The 20,770-nt window shown below is 29.5% G+C and overlaps 4 protein-coding genes across 17 annotated transcripts; 2 read left to right on the top strand and 2 right to left on the bottom strand.

Moving 5' to 3' along the window:
* The first annotated feature begins 4,638 nt into the window (after positions 1-4,638).
* LOC126670667 (uncharacterized) lies at positions 4,639-6,673 on the top strand. Its single transcript, XM_050364468.2, has 5 exons — positions 4,639-4,994; positions 5,082-5,150; positions 5,235-5,310; positions 5,473-5,537; positions 6,298-6,673. The coding sequence occupies exons 1-5, from the start codon at positions 4,815-4,817 to the stop codon at positions 6,361-6,363; spliced, it is 456 nt and encodes a 151-aa protein (XP_050220425.1). The 5' UTR covers positions 4,639-4,814; the 3' UTR covers positions 6,364-6,673.
* A 188-nt stretch (positions 6,674-6,861) lies between these two features.
* On the bottom strand, positions 6,862-9,719 carry LOC126670668 (autophagy-related protein 8i). Its single transcript, XM_050364469.2, has 5 exons — positions 9,555-9,719; positions 9,413-9,468; positions 8,627-8,679; positions 7,218-7,336; positions 6,862-7,137 (listed from the first exon to the last, which is right to left on the bottom strand). Exons 1-5 carry the CDS (start codon positions 9,592-9,594, stop codon positions 7,049-7,051), a joined length of 357 nt encoding a protein of 118 aa, XP_050220426.1. The 5' UTR covers positions 9,595-9,719; the 3' UTR covers positions 6,862-7,048.
* Positions 9,720-12,070: 2,351 nt separating this feature from the next.
* Positions 12,071-15,818, top strand: LOC130014600 (mitochondrial import inner membrane translocase subunit TIM17-2-like). 14 transcript variants are annotated; one of them, XM_056104746.1, is made up of 6 exons: positions 12,071-12,875; positions 13,325-13,379; positions 13,489-15,175; positions 15,256-15,313; positions 15,393-15,446; positions 15,617-15,818. In XM_056104746.1, the coding sequence occupies exon 1, from the start codon at positions 12,167-12,169 to the stop codon at positions 12,860-12,862; it is 696 nt and encodes a 231-aa protein (XP_055960721.1). In that variant the 5' UTR covers positions 12,071-12,166; the 3' UTR covers positions 12,863-12,875; positions 13,325-13,379; positions 13,489-15,175; positions 15,256-15,313; positions 15,393-15,446; positions 15,617-15,818. The 14 variants fall into 14 exon arrangements, with proteins under 14 accessions (XP_055960721.1, XP_055960714.1, XP_055960720.1 ...); XM_056104739.1 differs by having other exon boundaries at positions 15,259-15,313; XM_056104745.1 differs by having other exon boundaries at positions 15,259-15,313; positions 15,621-15,818.
* LOC130015086 (autophagy-related protein 8i-like) lies at positions 14,738-15,107 on the bottom strand. The gene is made up of 3 exons (XM_056104608.1): positions 15,097-15,107; positions 14,917-15,004; positions 14,738-14,854 (listed from the first exon to the last, which is right to left on the bottom strand). Exons 1-3 carry the CDS (start codon positions 15,105-15,107, stop codon positions 14,738-14,740), a joined length of 216 nt encoding a protein of 71 aa, XP_055960583.1.
* Positions 15,819-20,770: the final 4,952 nt, after the last annotated feature.

Genomic DNA, 20,770 nt, shown 5'->3' on the forward strand with positions numbered 1-20,770 from the left:
CCATTTAATTTATAAAAATACGTACTTAGTTAAAAAAATTACTTCCACCTAAAAACTGATTTATTTTACATAATTTACATATTTTTTTACTATTAAAAGGTACATTTTTTATACATGTTTGATACATATTTGTTTACATTATTAATACATCTCTTATACATTTTCGATACACTACGTAAAAAAATGAAAACATATTTTGTATTTTTATAAACTTTTTAGGTGTCAAACGTAAACTTTTGGAAAGTACGTATTTTTGTAAATTTTTCCCATTTTTTGGATTTTTTTTTTGTAATTTTTCTTTTTTGTTATTGTAATAATCAAGTTAAAATGGGCTCGGTCGTGGAGTCATAAAAAACTATTGGCCCATTTTACTTTTGTATTTTAATTTTGGAAGTATATAAAAATATTTGTAAAAATAACTCCCATCTTATAACTTGAAAATCCTTCCCATATGCGCGTTAGAGTTTATTCTTTCACTCTTACGCTTCAAATTCTATTTCAGTGTTTTTTTTAAACAAATTGGTTATAAACGGTTTTTAAAAGTACAATTTGCAAAAAGTTAGTATTATTTGATTTTTTGTTCTATTTGAGGGTCAAAATGAACTTTTTATTCTTGTTTAGTGTAATAAAACAATTAAAATGGGGGTTTTTGACATTTTTATGCCTCCCTACAAAAGAAATTCCGGATTTGTGCCTCTTGTAAAAATAATTCTCGTTTTGTGCCTGAACCCACGCAGCCCGCTATCTCATATAGCGGGCTGGTCCCTCCTCCCCAGTCCCCAATCATTAGGGATCTGTCCCAATGATTGGAGAGAGAGTAATAATTAACTCAGTTTTTTTATTTTAGACATGATTTTTTCATGGTTAAATTATAATATCAACCACCCAAAATAATCCAACCAACCTAAAAAACCAAACCAAATTTGGTTCGGCTTCATATTTTAAAAAAAATTGAATTTTGATTTAGTTTGGTTTTGGACATTATTTTTTTAGAGCTGTAAAATAAATTGAACTAAAATAATCGATCAACCGATAATCCAACCAAATTGACGGGTTGGTTTAATTTAAAAAATTTACATCCTTAAAATTTTGGTTTGGCTCGATTTAAAAAAATTAAACATATTAATTTTGGTTTAATTTGAATTATTAAAAAAAAAAAAAATCGGTTTAGTTTAGGTTTGAACGCATTTTTTTTATTAAAGTTTCATCATCGACCATCAAAATGAATCAAAACATTGACCAAAATAACTGGTTCGATTCTATTTGAAAATTTTAAATTCTTAAAATTTTGGCTCGATTTTAAAAATATAATTTTTTATTCGGTTTGGATTAAAATACGCTTTATGAATAAACATATAACAAGTTTTTTTTTCTAAAAAGATTTTTTATTTTTAAAAAAATTACTTTCTAAAAATATACTTTTTATTGTAAGATAAATATTTGAAATATTTTTTTAATAATCATTTATTTATATAAAAAAGGGAATCATTTATTTTTATTTTCAATCCTTTTTTTTAATGAACCAAATAGTCGTACAATTAATTTTCTGTGATGAGAAGAAAATAGATAATTAGATTTGTTTAATTTTTGGGATTGATTTTCAAGATTCAGATTATAAATTCCTCGCACATCGGCTAAAAAAATAACATAAAAAAGAAAAAGAAAATGAAATGTGTTAGTATTGCAACAACAATGTTAGTATAGTATTCAAGAAACGTGTTAGTATTCAGCAATTATATTCTTGGTTTGATGATTGAGCAAGATAAAAAACCGGTTTTAATAATTATTGCCCAATCTTATCTGCCCCCATGATTTGGGAGAGAGTAAATAACTCTCTCTCCAATTATTGGGGCAGATCCCCAATGATTGGGGAAGAGGGACAAGCCCGCGGGCAGCGTGGGTCCAGGCGTAAAACGAGAATTATTTTTAGAGTTTTTTTAACAAATACCCTACATATGTCAAAATAATCTAAATTTTACTAGAGCAAAAAGAAAAGTTGAAAAATACATTTACCAACTTTCAAATTGCACAAATATCAATTTTAATATAAAAAATACGGTTTGCATGAAATAAGGAAACTAGATATTATGTCTTTTAATATCTCCTACAAATGGGCAAACTAACATATAGGGAATATATTTTCAAAAATCTTCAAGATTTATAAAGAGCAATAACGTTGCATTTAACAAGCTTTCCATATACAATGGAATTTCAATGATTCTTTAAAAACGTAACACCATTTGAAAATAGCAAATCAGAAACTCATTGAGAAACAAAAAAAATTCAGCAAAGAAGACAATCAAGAACTCATCAAATCAAAAAGGTTAGTGTTCTCAAAATCATATTTTATTATGTAATTAACTGAATAGGAAGTTTTTTCTGGAAATGATGTGTTCTAATTGGCGAATTACATGTGAACCAATGATTTGAAAAACGCAATGATTTTATGTAGATTCGGAATTAAACAAAAAACAATGAACAACTGAAATTTTGTGTTGTAATTGGTTAATTACATGTTTGTATTTGAAAACTAAAAAAATATATTGTTTTCAGCAATTTCATGGCTTTTTTATGCAATATAAACTAGTTTAAAACCTGCCTCTTTAATTGGTTATTTCCAGAAAAACATTTTCAAAATTGTTTTATAAATTTATGAAAATTAACTAATAGTTAACTAAACGTTAACTAATGTGTTTTTAACAAATATATATCATGTTAGTGCAGGAATGACCATATTGAAGGTACTTGTTTACTATGATGGAGTATGGGAGCAAGATCTAAACCACTCAAATTATAAGATCAAAGGAATTTTAGTTAAAGACGATGCGGATTTTGAGACATTGAAAACATTTATTCATGGCATACTGAAGGTTAACTATGGGAAAACTGAATAAACATTAAATATCAGTTGGAATCAAATCAGCAAGCTGTCGATATACGGGGGCAATAACAAAAAAACATGTCGTAATCTTCCAAAATGAAGATAATTTTAGCATCTTATTAGTGTATGAACAATTATGTTTTTAATGGTTGTATTTGAATTACGTACTGTTAAATTGAGATTATTATTTTTATTAAAGTATGTATTCATATCGTATGTTATTAATAAACTTAGTGATTAAAAGGTATCTTTATGTAGACATTTGGTTAACTGATAGTTAACTAATAGTGTACTTCTTATCAATTAAAAAAGATAATAGTAAACTACTTATAATTTAACTAATAGTGTACTACTTATCATTTAAAAATTTACCACAATATTATACTTCTTACCATTTTAAAAGATAATAGTAAAGTACTGTTAATTAACCAGTATAGTAATTATTATTTAGTTAACTAATAGTTAACTAATAAGTTAACTATTAATATACCACATAAATTATATACTAATAGTCTAATAAGAATTTTCCACAATAGTATATCTCTTATCATTTAAAATAATAATAGTAAACTACTGCTAGTTAACAAAAAATATACTATATATTATTATGTTATATTACTAGTTAAGTAATGGTTAATTATGAGTTAACTATTAATTTACTATATATATGATAAATTAATGAAATAATAAAATGACGACGAGCTGCTTCTGAAGAGGATGCGACAACGAGCTGGAAAAAAGGACAGCGCTGGAAAAAAGAACAACTTCTGCTAAGAAAAAAAATCATAGTAAAAACTATGCGAAAATGAAATAGAAATCAGATAAATTTGATAAAGATAAATAAAACCAAGAAAATAATGAGAGGAAAAAGAAAGATACGTCTGATTTAGGGTTTAGTATTTAGTGGATTTTCATGTTTTAAATGATAGATTAAATGGGAAGGTTTGAATGATAGCTTAAATGTTGATTAATGGCAAGAATCTTGGTGAAATCTTTCAAATTAATGGCAAAAATCTTACTGATATCTTTCAAATTGAATAGGTTGAGATATGAAATGTTACCATTTTGAGTAGTTGTATTTTGCTAATTTAAAAAGTATCTTTGTGTAAAGCAAAATCATTAAATTCAAATTAAAAAATTAATAATAGTATAATTCAAAATAGACTTTTACTCTAGTAAAATTCAAAATAAAAAATAATGAGAGGAAAAAGAAAGATACGTCTGATTTAGGGTTTAGTATTTAGTGGATTTTCTTGTTTTAAATGATAGATTAAATGGGAAGGTTTGAATGATAGCTTAAATGTTGATTAATGGCAAGAATCTTGGTGAAATCTTTCAAATTAATGGCAAAAATCTTACTGATATCTTTCAAATTGAATAGGTTGAGATATGAAAGGTTACCATTTTGAGTAGTTGTATTTTGCTAATTTAAAAAGTATCTTTGTGTAAAGCAAAATCATTAAATTCAGATTAAAAAATTAATAATAGTATAATTCAAAATAGACTTTTACTCTAGTAAAATTCAAAATAAAATGGTCTAACCTAGTAACTAGGGTAATTTTCTCTTATTTTTACAAGAGGCACAAATTCGGAATTTCTTTTGTAGGGAGGCACAAAAATATCAAAATCCCTTAAAATGGGCCCGTTCATAGGGCCATCAAAAACTATTGGCCCATTTTCAAACAAAAGGCTTTAGGGCTTGGATTGTAGGATTACATTAGACCCAAATCCCATAAAACACACCTGAAAAACGACGCGTAGTTCAACATCATTCATATTTCATACTGCAACAGAAGCGCGGCTCTGCAATTTGACGACTCTAGCTCCGATCACCACTGCTTTTTTTAATAACTTCAATTGATTGATACTAACATAACAAATACACAATCCCTCCGTTTTGCTGCTATCTGAGCGCGTTGGTATAGTCAAAAAAATGAACGGTGAACATTTGGAGTTGAATAGCTCTTTGAGAAACCTCACAGTAGAAGAAAAGCCACAGACCGATGAAACTAGCGCCGGCGCCGGCGATGTTGGTTTGGAGATCAACTGCTTCACCGAAATCATAGACGACAGCAGTCCCTTGCATTTCCAAATCATCCGTTTTCCCAAACAGGTTAAAAAAAGTCATCATCCAACCCTATTATTTCTGCTGTTTTTAGTTTCTTTAACAGTCCACGTAACAAAATGTAATTGATTGCAGATTTACGCTTGGATAAGTTGCAATTCTGCTAAATTCGGTCATTTGTACGCTGCTGCTCCTACTCGCCCTGTAAATATAACTACCTTTGATTTTTGATTTTAGTTTGTTTGTTTTTAGTGAAAAATTATGTGAAGTTGATGATTGTTGTGGCAGGATAATTCGGTAGGTGTGTCTTGTTTGCTCGGGGGAGCTTCTGATAATACCGGATCTTCCATTGCTCGACGTTTAGGTAAGGCGTTTACTTGCAAAAATCAATTTTATTGTTTGTGTACGTACGCTGAATCAAACTTTTCATCGCCATAATATTTCATTTCGTGTTAGTATTGCCGATACAAGTCGGATTTTAAATGTCCATTATTTGACGGTTTTTCTCTTAAATGTTTCTTTACAGTGTTAAAAACTGGCCTCAATGTAATCCTGGCTTGTAATATTCCTAAAAACAATCCCATGCTTCAGGTAACTCTCTTTATTCTCCTCTATATCATGCACGTACATAAATACATTCATATCACATGTAGATTAAGATTAGTAGCGGCTTTACTTAACCTAATTTTAGAATGTCAAGCTTTTGCATAGTAAGGTATTGAAGTTGGAGTATAAGAATGGAAGAAGTAAATAGAGTTTAATTACTCAACTTAATCATCTACCTAGGGTGCACACTTAGTAAGGAATATTATTGTTTTCGTTTACTTTATTTACTTGCATTTGCATCGTTGTCCTAATTATAAATGTTGGGGTGAAAACTGATAGGGTATTTAAGGATAAGTACAAATGTTACAAAATCTAATTTATAAAAGGATATCACAGTTATCTTTATTAAATCAAATAGAAGTCTTGTATAAAGAATTAAAATAATAATTAGTAAGATATATATGACATTTAGTCACTCAACTATTAATTGACCGTCTATATTTTGAGATAAAAAAAATGATGATTCGGTGGATTCTGATAGTACCGACCGATTTTTGCATGTATAGATAAGTTTTTCTCATCGTTATATAGCAGTTCAAATACTGCATATGAGTTTGGGACGGAAGGTTATGAACTAAGTCTGACAGATTACTCCATTGTTCACAGTCTCTCAATTTTTTTTATTTCATTTTGCTTCTTTTCTTATTATGTAATAACACCGGACACTGGGTGCCACTCGTAGGTATCTGTCTATAGACTTGCCATGTCTTCAATTCTGTCTTAATTATTTCTTATTTAATGTTAGGCAAATGCTGAGAAAAAATTGGTGGAGAAGCTAATTTCTTTGGGGTATACACAGCCAAAATCTTAAGTAGCATAGCAGAGAGTTGGAAGGAGATTACAAGACAGGTATCAAGTTAGAAATCTGTGACAGATAAAACTATCTTACTATAATATTTTGCTTCTGATTTGAATAGTTCAATAGTAGATCACATGATATCAAATATACTTATTCTTCTAGGGCTGTGATGTAATCATAGAATTCAAAAGCATTTATGGTTGACTTTGCTCTACATTTTGTACGGTTTGAGCATGTAACTTTTCTCTTTATGTGTGTATTGACTCCATAAACTATTGCTATCTAGAATATTAAATCAAAAAGCTTATTTTATTTGGTTCCAGACTGGTTGCTAATTTTTTTGTTTAATCTAAAATACCGCTATCTAGAATACTACATGAATTCATTTGCAAATGAAATAAATTATACTGTAGAATTTAACCAAACAGATGGTTTGTATTTCGTTAGTGAGACCCATGAACTAAGGTAACTGCAGCCTCCTGCAAGAAACACAGACGACGGCGCAAATACTAAAAGGACCCATGAAAATGTCTTGCATCCATTTATGCACAGAGAGTGATTTACATGATTTACAAAAGATTCTTTGAATGCAATTTATTTACACAGTATGTTGAGCCAACTCAGCTGGCGTATCATACATGAAATTATTCACAACTTCTTAAAGAGACAACAAACAATTACCATAAACTGTGATGGTTTATCCAAACGTCTTCTCGCTGCTGTAAAACATGTACAGGAACCCGTCGTCATCCTTGTAGGACTCATACACCTTATCCATAAGACTTGCTGTCAATTTATATCCCACGTTAGCAAGCTACCAGTTCTCTATAGAAACAAAAACTCCGATGAATGGAAAGCCAATTTACCTGTTGGAGGCAATGTGTTGTTCACAAATACAAATAAAGCTTTTCCAGGAGCTAAATGTAGCCTACTGCTTAAGATGTGGATGAACTGCCCAATGGACGTAGCACGAGGAACTAAGTATCTGAAGCAATATGTGAGAACATAAATTATCATCTTTATAAGTTGAATAAGCAAAACAATAATTCCGAGCTTCATATGCTATATATTCCAACTTTTTCTCAGGTAACATATTAGGGAAATGAATTCGGGGAACCGATTTTCGCGCTCCAAAGTGTATAACTGCGCTCCAAAATATTTTCATATAGGCTAATATACCCTCATAGAACATCATTACTCATACCGCAACAATCCCAATTCAAGAATTTGAGGCTCATTACATGACCCACATCTTTTGCTTATTTATATTATTTTTTTATTAAAAATGACCCACTAGTTTGTTTTTTCAACCCCCTATTACTCTCACACATATTAAAAATATCTTAAATAGAATAAGTATATTTTTTTATGTTTCTCATTTTATCTTAAAACTATGATAGTCTTACATTAATTTTATATATCAAACCTACTAATATTAAGAATAAAAAATGCGTTAAAAAAAGATTTTCTTTAAGACATCAAAAAATTTAAAAATGACATAAAAAATAGGACGGAAAAAGAGAATGTGACATTTTAATTAAATTCAAATGAATCTTTTAAAATATTTAATTATATTGCATATCAATGTAATATAAAATATTAAAACTAATATTATATAATAGGTTCAAAAATAAATAAGTTGTATTTTAAAATGTAGTATAAAATATATTTCCTCGGTCAGAAATTGATAGACTATTTATTTATAATTTATGTATTTAATTATATGAATCTAAAGTTTATTATTTTATAAACAATTTATGTTAAAATGAAAAATATAGTTTCAAATCATTATAGTGTTATATTTTATAATTAATGTAAAGTTCAAATCACTAAAAATTAGATAATCGCTAATGATAAGTTCACCAAATTTTTTTTATCTAATTAATTATGTACCAAAGAAAATCAAAACTTTAAAAAATTTCAAATAAAGGATTATTGTATACACAAAATTACAGTTTAATATAGCAATATATTAGTTTAGTTAAGAAATAAAATAATGTAAAAGACTTATTTCCCATTGTAATAACATAAATGAAAAGTTCATGAAAGATATAAAATTTGGTGAATTGATTGCATTTGAGGGGTGGAACAAAATAAAAGAAATATAGACACCAGCAAGGATACATGAGTCCTTTTGTCAAAATGTGGAGTGTGGTTATAATATGTTGGAGTGCAAAAATCGCCTCCCATGAATTTGGCATAGCAAGTTAAAGTTATTGGTAATCCGTAAAAGTATTAACATTTGGCATTGGCAATTATGAGAGAAAGAATGTACTTTGTTTTATCCATTTCAGGAAGGTCAGTCTTTGAATATCTTTCTATAATCACCTGCAGCAATAGCAGACAAGAAGAAAGGGTCATCAAAATAGTTTAAGAAAAGCCAACAGGTTTATGAAATAATGTCCACAAAATGTATTAATGAAGCCAAATTATGGGTCGCTTGCGCTGAGATTTATGATCGTAGAAATACTTACATAGACATCGTCTACCACATTCTTTGTAGATATAATTTTTTTTAACTATTAATAATAAGGTTAAATGCAAATTAAATAATAAACTTTGATGCGTTTTGCACTTATAACATGGAGTTTAAATCTTAGAAATGAACAATCAATTCTTTTACAATTGAGAACACCTCATATAAACATCAAAATATACCATGTTCTGAAATCCACGTCAATATCATTTTACCAGTGTTTCGAATTGTAAAAGAATGATATAGTTCATATATTGACATTGCCAAGATTTAAAATCCGTGTTGTATTAATTAATAATTTTCACAAATATTAATGGCTTTGTACATAAATGAAGAGAGCATATACAAAATTTTCTCTAACGGATCATGTCTGGTATGGCTAAATTTAAATAAAAATGAAAGCATATTCTCTAAGTAGCGGTCTTATAGATATTAAATATTATCCCTATCATTAATTTAATAATTCTGGGAATTTTCATTAAAACATATGAAATGACATAACTTGGACATTAATCCTCCAACTTATTGAAATAAATTATAGGAAGAAAGGAATTAATTAAAAAATATGATGAAAAGAATTCTTACAGGGATTCGGTCTGGGTATTTGGCAATGATGGTTTTGGATTCTTGGAGACGTTCATCTGAAAATCAAATTAAGCAAAACGAAGGATCAGGATCAATATAATTAACCAAATCAAAAAGATTAAGAAGGATGAATAATACGAACCGAATGTGTAACTGTTTTTGAAAGACTTGGCTTTTCCCATTAAAATGATAAATTTGATTGATAATTAGATTTTTTGGTTGTTTGGAAGAGAAACAGAGAAATCAAGGAAAGAAAGAGAGGGAATATGAATATGGAAGTTAGTTAGTTAAGATTGCGACAGAAGCATCTCTTTGAAGCGGTGAGATTCAGAGACTTATGGGCCCTTCCTTTCTTATTTGGATTTCTTTTAGCCCAATTCTCACTTCAATATCAATCTCAAATTTCTTCATTTTTTTTGTTTGAAATATACATCTTCCAACTATCTTTTAGACTCAACAATATGTTATTTGACTTATTTTATATTTTTTGAAACAAAATATCAGTGTTGTTTAGCTTAATTTGTTTTAAAAACAGTTATTCGGTATTCATCGGTCTCTGGCATCTCACAATTGTGATGGGACCGCCCACCTGTCTCGTCCTAGTTTCACCATTGGTTAACAATATAAAGATATATGATTCATCATCAATATAATTTATTATTGAAAAACAGTCATTTATGAAAATTGAAAAGAAAATTAGCGACTAAATGAGTCAGTAAATTACATTTACGATATAAAAACAAGAACACTTTTCTAAAAACCGGAAATTTAGATTAAAAATTAATTATCTCTTCAGTTTTTCTGCTATCAATAAAAATGAAATTAACATTTATAGAAACTGGTAATCTTCTTTAAAAATAAAATGACGATGTATACGAGTAATAAGTTTTTTTATTGGTGTGTGAAGTTTCGTTTTCTCTGCATGCACATTTGTAAATATATTATCATACAATCCCGTTTTCTCCTTATTAACTCGTTGTTTATGTTTGTATTTTTAACCCAAAGTGATCGAAAAATAACCAAAAATATTTATTTGGTATATTTTTTTTAAAAAATTAAATTATTAAAAATTACAAAAATGTAGACATAACCATAATCATTTTAAAAAATTAGTAATCAAACACCGCTTATTATTAATTGGTTAATACCTCTATTTTAAATAGTCCAAGCATCAACTCAGCTCAAATTTTTTGGGCTAATAATCACCTAGGGTCCTCGACTTTTACCCTAAACTTCCCTAAACCCCCTATACTTTCAAAAATTTCCCTAATCCCCCCATACTTTATGGCGGCGCTCATTCACGGTTCTTATGAACGAAAATACCTCTCAGCGCCATCTTTTTTTGGCGGCTATAATTCTAAAAAAAAAAGACGGCGCCACGTGTCATTTGACATGTGGCAAAATATCTAAAAAAAATTGAAAAACACAAAACACTCTTACAACTATTAAAATTTAATTTAATTAAAAATAAAAAATCAAACCAAATCAACCTATTCAAACCGCTGAATCATCGCAACCAAACCGTCACAACCGAACCCGCCTCTGATCATCTTTTCAGGTGAGAAAACGACCAAGCTCGTCTTCTCTGAGAAGACAAGTTGGTGCTCGTCTTCTCCACATCTGTTCTTGGAGAACATATGTGTATTTGTTCTCCAAGAACATATTTCAGATCTGTTCTTGGAGAACACATCTTAATTTGTTCTCCAAAAACAGATTCAGATAGGTCGGAGGCGGGTGGCGGTCGGCGGGGGGTGGCGATCGGCGGCGGATGGCGATCGGCGGCGGATGGCGGTGAGTGGTTCGTGTTGGCGGGCGGTTGTAAATAGATTGACCGTAGGTTAGGTTTGATTAAGTAAATTTGATTTGGTTTAATTTTTTAGGGGTTATTTTGGGTGTTTCAATTTTATTTTGACATTAAATGACGTGTCAATTGACATGTGGCGCCACTATTTTTTTTCAAAAAAAGGACAACCGCCAAAAATAAAAGGGTAGTTTCGTCTACAAGGGCCGTGAATGGCGACGCCACAAAGGTTGGGGGGTTTAAGGAAGCTTTTGAAAGTATAGGGGGGTTTAGGGAAGTTTAGGTTAAAAGTCGAGGACCGTCGGTGATTATTAGCCAATTTTTTTGAGTTGATTTCATTTTCTTTTTAAGTTGAATATCGAATAATTCACGAGTAGTCATTCGTCAAAAAAAAAAAAAACTCACGAGTAGTCAATTGAATGGAATCATTAGATATTTAACGTGCTTCCCACAACGGTATTAAATTTGGACCAGACAATTAGTATCGACATTCAAACTGCATATTACTCTTTAAACGATATTAATATTTGCCAGCAGTGAAAAAGTAAATTTTATATTTTCCCGTCATTTATTTGAGATTTAAGAGGATATATTAGGAATTTAACTAAACTAGTTTAACCCCTTAGGAAATCTATTATCTATTACTATAATTAAAATTTTAAAATTATACTAGTACATTTTAACTATTTATATAGACCTCATATAAACTATACATCATAACTTTTTATATATTATATAACACATTAATAATTTCAAAAGATTACTAAAAATAACTCGGCTATCTTCTATTCTGTTGAATAATATGACCAAATAAGTGTAATAATAATTTATATATGTAAACTCTTATTAAATATAATAACTATTAAAATTCTAGCTAAATATTTAGGGTTTTATACTCCTTCTCTTCAAAATCCAATTCCTTGCCCTAACCAAAAACCAGACGTTATTCATACATGGGTACGCCGGAAACCTCCCGAGAACCATGTCCCGACCGAATTCTCGACGATATTGGTGGCGCGTTTGGCATGGGAGCTGTAGGCGGTTCAGCTTTTCACTTTATTAAAGGAACATACAACTCTCCATCGGGAGCGCGTCTACTCGGCGGCACACAAGCCGTGCGAATGAACGCGCCGCGAGTTGGCGGTAGTTTCGCTGTTTGGGGGGGCTTATTCTCTGCTTTCGACTGCACGATGGTTTACGTTCGGCAGAAAGAAGATCCATGGAACTCGATCTTCGCCGGTGCTGCTACCGGCGGGTTTCTTTCGATGCGACAAGGGTTAGGCGCGTCGGCTAGGTCTGCGCTTTTTGGTGGAATTTTATTAGGGCTAATTGAAGGAGCTGGGATTATGCTTAATAAGGTTATGAGTGCTCAACAGCAAAATATGCCTGTTATTATGGACGATTCTGCCCCTGGTGCTGGGTTAGGGTTTCCTACCGGTATTCCTGGTCAGCCCCAAATGCAACCTCAAGTTGCTTTTCAAGAAGCGGCATCAACAGATACTGGGTCGGAGTCGGGTTCTAGTTCGGGCTGGTTTGGGGGTATGTTTGGAGGAGGGAAGAAGGAGGAATCTGCAGCAAGCGGCCGTGGCAAGACCGAGATTTTGGAGAGTTTTGATGCTCCACCTGTGCCTAGTTTTGAATACAAGTGAAAGTACTCCTGAGGTTTATTTATTTACATTTACAATCTCTTTTCAGAAAATTAATTTGCTTTATTTTTCAGTAGGTGTTGAGATTTTGTATTTGTTGAGCATTTAGAGCTCAAAACATGATAAGTTATAACAGTTACTCAATTAGTTTTGTGATGTATAATAATTCGTTTGGCAGTTTTTGTAGAATGATATAGTTTTGCTGCTATTCACATGTCCTTCCAAGTTATTAATTTTCATGTTTCTTAGAGTAGAATTTCTGTGTCTTGATCCAATGAAAGAACAAAAGAGCCTTTGCTGTCGTTCTTATAGTCGATGTTTTGGTTTTCTTTCGAATGTTCATAAATACTTTGATAGTGCAATCAAGAACTTGAAGTATTTAAAGTTCCATAATTTGTTTGTAGAATATATATCCTGTACTTAATGAGATGTAGAAGCAGATTATTTTATATTTGATTTTTTTAGTCATTGCTCGGAGGAGCTTCTGATAATACAAGATCTTCCATTGCTCGACGGATAGGTAAAAGGCATTTACTAGCAAAAATCAGTTTCATTTATTATTTGTGTATGTATTTTTCTTATATCCGTAGTTTTTGAAAACTAATTTGATGGTTTTTCTATGTTTCCAGTGTTAAAGACTGGCCTCAATGTATCCTGGCATGTAATATTCCGAAAAACAATCCCATGCTTCAGGTAAACTCTCTTTCTTCTCCTCTATATCATGCACATACATAAATACTTTCACATCACATGTAGATTAGTAGCAGATTTACTTAACCTAATTTTGGAATATCAAGCTCTTGCATATTAAATCGTAGGGTATTGAAGTTAGAGAATAAGAATGGATGAAATTAATAGAGTTTAAATACTCAACTTAAGCATTTACTTTCACTAGGGTGCACACTAAGGAATATTATTGTTTTCATTTACTTTATTTTCTCGCATTTGCATCCTTGTCCGAATTTTGAACACTCTGAGGTATTTTAGGATAAGTACACATATTACAGAATTTAGTTTATAAAAAAATATCACAATTATCTTTATTTAATCATATAATAGTCTTGTGTAAATTTTATAAATAAAGAATTGAACTAATAATTAATGAGATATATATGACATTTATTCACTTGAGTAAATATTTAACTGCCTAATTTGAAATAAAAAATGTTTGATTTGGTGGATTCTGACAGTATCGACCGATTTTTGCATGTATACATAAATTTTCCTCATTGTTATAGCAGTTTAAATACTGCAAATCAATTTGGGACGGAGTAAGTCTGACAGAGCTCCATTGTTCATAGGCACTCAATTTTTTTAATTCGATTTACTTTTTGTTATTGTGCAGTAACACTCGAGTCCCTGGACTCTGGGTCATTCATAGGTATCTGTCTATAGACTTGCCATGTCTTCAATTCTGTCTTAATTATTTATTGGTGGAAAATCTTTGGGATACACACAGCCAGAATCTTAAGTAGTATAGCAGAGAGTTGGAAGGAGATTACAAGACAGGTATCAAGTTAGAAATCTGTGACAGATAAAGCTATCTTACTATAATGTTTTGCTTCTGATTTGAATAGTTCAATGGTAGATCACATGATATCAAATATATTATTCTTCTAGGTGATTTAATTATAGAAAATTCAACGGCAATTATCGTTGACTTTGCTCTAAATTTTGTATTGTTTCAGCATGTTAATTTTCTCTTACTTGATAAACTATTGCTATTTAGAATATTGGATCAAAAAGCTTATTTTATTTGGTTCCAGACTGGTTGCTATCTTTTTTCTGTTCAATCTAAAATATTGCTACCTAGAATACTAAATGAATTCATTTGCAAATACAATAAACCCTACTCTAGAATTTAACCAAACAAAGGGTTTATTCAAAGGTCTTCTCGCTGCTGTAAAACATGTACAGGAACCCGTCATCATCCTTGTAGGACTCGTACACCTTATCCATAAGACTTGCTGTCAATTTATATCCCGTGTTAGCAAGCTACCAGTTTTCTATAGAAATAAAAATTCCGATGAATGGAAAGTCAATTTTACCTGTTTCACAAATACAAATAAAGCTTTTCCAGGAGCTAAATGTAGCCTACTGCTTAAGATGTGGATGAACTGCCCAATGGACGTAGCTCGAGAATCTCTGGTTTACAGGTTAAGGGGGAGATTTCATATAATGGTTACACGATTGATGAGATTGTTCCTCAAAAATCGTCAGTCTACACAAGTCAATACAAGCCGCACATACCTGAGATGACTGTAAGGGAAACTATTGATTTTTCTGCTCAGTATCAGGGTGTTGGAAGCAGAGCAGGTAAATCTCCTGATTTCTTGGTTTAGCTGATTTATTATGGCAATCAAATTAGATTTTAATTTCAATTTCTGGATGTTAAGTAGAAGAGAGAAAACAGCTGGGATCGTCCCAGATCCTTATGTGGACGCTTACATGAAGGTAAATCGCGTTTTGTGGATGACTGATTCTTCCACTGATTTGAGGACATGGTATTTAGCGAAGAACATAATTTGTGCAGGCAATTGCAGCTGAAGGACACTAGTAAAACCTCCAGACAGATTACATGTTGAAGGTAATTATTCTAGTTTAATCCATTGTTTAAATAATTAAGAAAATCAAAGAGAATTAGATGAAATTAAGTATGAATAATACGAACCGAATGTGAAACTGTTCTTGAAAGACTTAGATTTTCCCATTAAAATGATAAATTTGATTGATAATTTGATTTTTTGTTGTTTGAAGTTAGTTAAGATTGCGACAGAAGCATCTCTTGAAGCGGTGAGATTGAGAGACTTATGAGCCCTTCCTTTCTTATTTGGATTTGGACTTACCTATTATTTTAGCCCAAATCTCTCTTCATTATCAATATCAAATTCCTAGAAGTTTTCTTATAGCGTTTATACCATTCGAATTATAACTCATTGGTAATTTATTTATTTCTTAATCTGCATGTGATCTTTTTTTTATCATTGTATAAATTTCATTAAAATGAAGTGTGAAGTGTTGACAACAGTCAGCGAATTATATATTCTTTTGACAAGATAACCCTTGACGGAACCTGATTACTTGGACGAAGTCTCAGAGAAGATGGTCCGCACGCCACCGTCCAAACCTCCCATTTAATATGGGTCTTTTAACAACACACAAATACTTATTTTCTGCGATATGGAATTTGAATCTATAATATTCTTTTAATTTTGTTTTGTTGATTTTTTTTTGGTTGAATTATACGCCGTTCAACTATATTTTTAGGCCGAATATGTTATTTAATTTAAATATTTATTTTTTTAGACCAAATAATATATTTTAAAAGGTTCATCATCAATAATAAAATAATAATTTAGCAAAGAATTAGTTTGCATCCTGTATTTGGCATGAAAGATAAAAAAAGTCTAACCTTATGGCTTGGGAATGACTATATACACTCCAATAATAGTTTCTTACACTCTTATAATATAATGTATTATAATCTTTTAATTATTCATAAAAAGGAGTGTGAGAAGTCATTTTTGGAGTGCATTTAGTCATTTCCTCGTGGCTTTGGACAAATAAACTCACATCTTGGGCTAAAGTGGCTCAATTTCTCTTCTCAGATGAGTCGTCAAAAAAATAAAATTGAATATGATGCAGCACAATTTTATTGGATAAATTTTCAAATTAATTGTTAAAATGAGCCAAGCTACCATAGTTTGAGGTGTTATTTTCAAAAACTTGGCCTTCATCGATTTTTCGTGCCAAATTTGGGATGCAAAATGATCCTTTGTTCAATAATAATTATTGCAAAACAATTTTTTTTTTTAAAAATAGCTACTAATCAGTCAGTTAACTACATTTACAATATAAAGTTTAGAACTCAATTCTGAAAACTGGAAATTAAATTAAAATAAATGTCACTTCAACTTTTTTATTATCAATGAAAAAATAAATTTTAATATTTATAGTAGTATAATAGTTTCCTTTGAAGATTAATGGACGATATATGTGAGTGCTAATCTTTTTATTGGTGTCTAAAGTTTCAGTACCTCTACATGCACATGTATTTATATTATTTTCCTTCAATACCATTTCTTTTGCTAATAATAGAGAACAAAATAAGCAAATATGTGGTTTATGTTTGTATTTTTAATACAACAGACATCAGTGATCGAAAAATAAATAAAAATATTTATTTGATATTTTCTGAAAATAAAAATATTAAAAAATATAAAAATTTAGACATAACTATAATAATTTTTTTTTAAAAAAATCAAACACGGTTTATTGTAATTGATTGAAACCTCTAGTGTGATGAGTGTTTATTCCATATATTGGCTGTACATATTTTGCGAAAAAACATTTTTTAATTATTATTTATCTTTTTTATTATTTATTTTTTCATATAACTAACGCACTATTAATTTGTTGTACGAATGACAGGACGCAACAATTGCGTTTAATAATTTTTCCTAGTATGATACTGATAGGAATATATTGACGGAGTCATGCTCTTTTATTTCAGTATGGTGCTAACTGTATCAATAAATGCTAGTATTAATAGTCTGCCAGGTAAGACCAAATTAAAATAGAAAAAAACCCAATAAAACAAAGATTATTTATCTGATGTTTTTCCATTCATTATTGCTGAAATATGTATAGAGTTGGTTGATTAACTTGCTAGTTTTGCTAATATCATCCAAATCTATTTTGCACATCAAGGAAAATGATGCAAATATTCAATCATTCACTAACCCATCATCATAAAAAAATACACTTTACACTATTGACCTCGGAGTTGACATAAATCGACCTTCTTTCGGTAAAATACCTTCATTTTTATATTCACTATTTTTGAAGAGTTAATAATTTTTAACATGGTACAAATATCAAAAGACACAATATAATATGAAATTAAATACATTTTTATCGAGTTTATATTAGTTCAAATTATTAACGGATTAATCCATTTAAAACATAAAAAGTCCATTTAATTGTGTTTAATCTACTTGATCTATAAGTAAAATATTTAAATTTATGTAGTTAATTATATTAATGAATTAATCCACTATACATAACTTCAAAATATTCATATACATACGTTTAATTAACACATATAAATATTTTCCTTTTTAATCATATCACGTAAAGTTTTTAAAATTTCGTTTCAATCTTTTATTTCTTAATTATATAGAGCAAATTACTTTATGGTCCTTGAGGTACACCATAATTAACAATTTGATATCTCTTATTTTAATAGTCTATTTAATGGTCTTTTAATTTCAATTTCGTTAACTATTAGGCCCCTTTGTTAAATTCGACATTTACTTTCAAACTATTTGGTACCCACCTTTAATTTCGTGAACGGTTGGCCCCTCACATTTAATTTTATTAAACGATTTGATAACTCACTTTTAAACGATTTGGTATTTCAGTTTTTGTTCCGTAAAACGATTTAGTCCCTCAAATTAATGGAAAAATCTCTCAGTTAAGGAATTAAAATCAAGAGACTATTAAGTAGATTTTAAAAGAAGAGGTACTAAACTATTAATTATAGTATATTTCAGAAATCTCAACATAATTTGCTCAATTATATACTGTTTATTTTTCACTTTTCATGATTATATTCAGAATATTAATTTTATTAAGCGACTAAACCATTAAATGTAAGTGTTGAATAGTTTTGATGTACGAATGTCTATTTTTAACATTTGAATGTTTTTAGATATCATATTAAATTAATATTTTATATTCATGTTTATTATTATATTTAATTATTTATGTTATTATTTAAAACATTTAGTAGAATATTATAACATATTTATTAAAATATTAATTTATTACAGACTTACAGTATTATTTTAAACGGAAATAAACTTACAATATGTAATGTATGTATGTATCTTGATAAAGAAGTTAAACAATTTAGCTGATTTTGCATTATTTATGGATACAATCAAGCAACCGACAGCATGTCAAGCATTCCTTACGTTGGCAGTAGGCTGATTCACGTGTGTTATCGTAAATTATGGGATAATTTAAACTGCCACTCCATCAATTTTTTTTGGATTAATGTATAAAAATTCAACAATTTGACACGTTATTTCATTTTAATTATACTATTTAAAAATTGTTATTTTCATACACAAATTATCAATTTTTTTCAAATTCATATACCGTTCAAAAATTCGGTGAAAATTGCTGAGTTGGCAACCGGATAAGGACACGTCACAGTTAGTAATTTTTGCCGGATTTTTAAACGGTATATGGATTTAAGAAAAATTGGTAGTTCGTTTATGAAAATGATGATTTTTAAACGACGTGATTAAAATATAAAGCCGTGTAAAGTTGGTGAAATTTTATAATATTATACCATTTGTTTTCTTGATATGGTTCTTTTTTTGATTTATAATTTTAATTTATTTTATTGCATCAAAGGTTAATACCGATAATTTGACTCCATTTTTGTCCATTTTATACGATGGCTATTAATTGGATATATACATGAATAATAGTATTAATTTTTAATTTTGTATAATATATCAGCTCACGTATTAAAATCACGTGGTACTACATCAACATTGGCTGTGACATTAATTTTATCATCAATTTCGAATGGTATGGTGCCAATTTTTTTTAATATACGACATTAATAATATTATATGAATTAATAAACATATACTATTATTCATATATACGTTCAATTCAACGTCACATTATTTACAGTTGTTGGAAATGCAGATAAACTTTAGATATTTTGGTGCAATAACTATTAAACTGAGAAATTTTATCGTATAAATTTTAAAAAGTGATAATAAAAAAGAAAAGAAAGGTGATCATATGTATGGATGTATATGGGGAGCCTGTTGGCTGGGTGTAGAGTCTCTTCATTTCAAATTATGGTGATCATATTCTGCTATTTTTTTCTCTTCTTATTAGAAAAAGTTATTTTATCAAAACAGAAAGTTGAGAAAGTGCCCTGTAAATTATGAAAAATTATGCTCATGCTCAAAGGAAGAAAAAAAGATCAACTCGGATTTCAATTTTGTGTCTCGGAGTTAAAATTATTTTTTTAACCTTTATAATGAATTAAGTCTGAAAACTTATATATTGGAATCAAATAATTAGTCACTTTTAATTTTTTTTATTCAATTATATAACAAATTCTCTTAATTTAGGTCAAAAAATCTTACTTTGTAACTCTGAAACATAAATTTAGGAATTTAAAAGACTAAAAAAAATGATTATTTAACCCTGAGATATAAATATTTAAAATTAATTTTTATTTACATAATTTCAAGACACAACTTCAAGGGCCATATCAATACTTTCTCCTTATGAAAGCATTGACTATGCATGTGAATGCAGCGGGCATAGGGGTTGGAATTGCATTCTTAAGGCTTAGAAATTAGAATATTCATATAGCCGCCGGACTGAAATGGAATGGCAAAGAGTTTTTTTGTCTTAATTAATTCTTTAGAATTCAATTTTTTGTCTTAATTAATTCTTTAGAATTCGAGCACCGATATAAAATAATTTAAAAAATTTATATCAAAATTTTACTGTCTTATTGAAGCTTACTTGACTCTGTTTAAATTAATCAGTACAGTGGTTCCAGACATCATATAACATCACATATAAAAAATATGAGGATTATTTCAATAAATAACGCTTAACATTCAAGTACTAAATTAACTAAAGTTGTCTACTTTATAATACAGAATCGTGTTTCAAAGTTAATTTGGGCCGATATAACTAGATTATTGTATGAATAAAGGGTCAACACACCCTCTGAAATTGCAATACGAGATCATTTAATTCAATTTGTATTTTTAAGCAATTAACCCTAAAACTCTTTATTTTTGGATCAGGTTACTCCATAATTTATATTTTATTGTAAAAAATAGGTTCAAGATAATATTA

Source organism: Mercurialis annua, linkage group LG2, assembly GCF_937616625.2.
Source record: "Mercurialis annua linkage group LG2, ddMerAnnu1.2, whole genome shotgun sequence".
Lineage (NCBI taxonomy): Eukaryota > Viridiplantae > Streptophyta > Magnoliopsida > Malpighiales > Euphorbiaceae > Mercurialis > Mercurialis annua.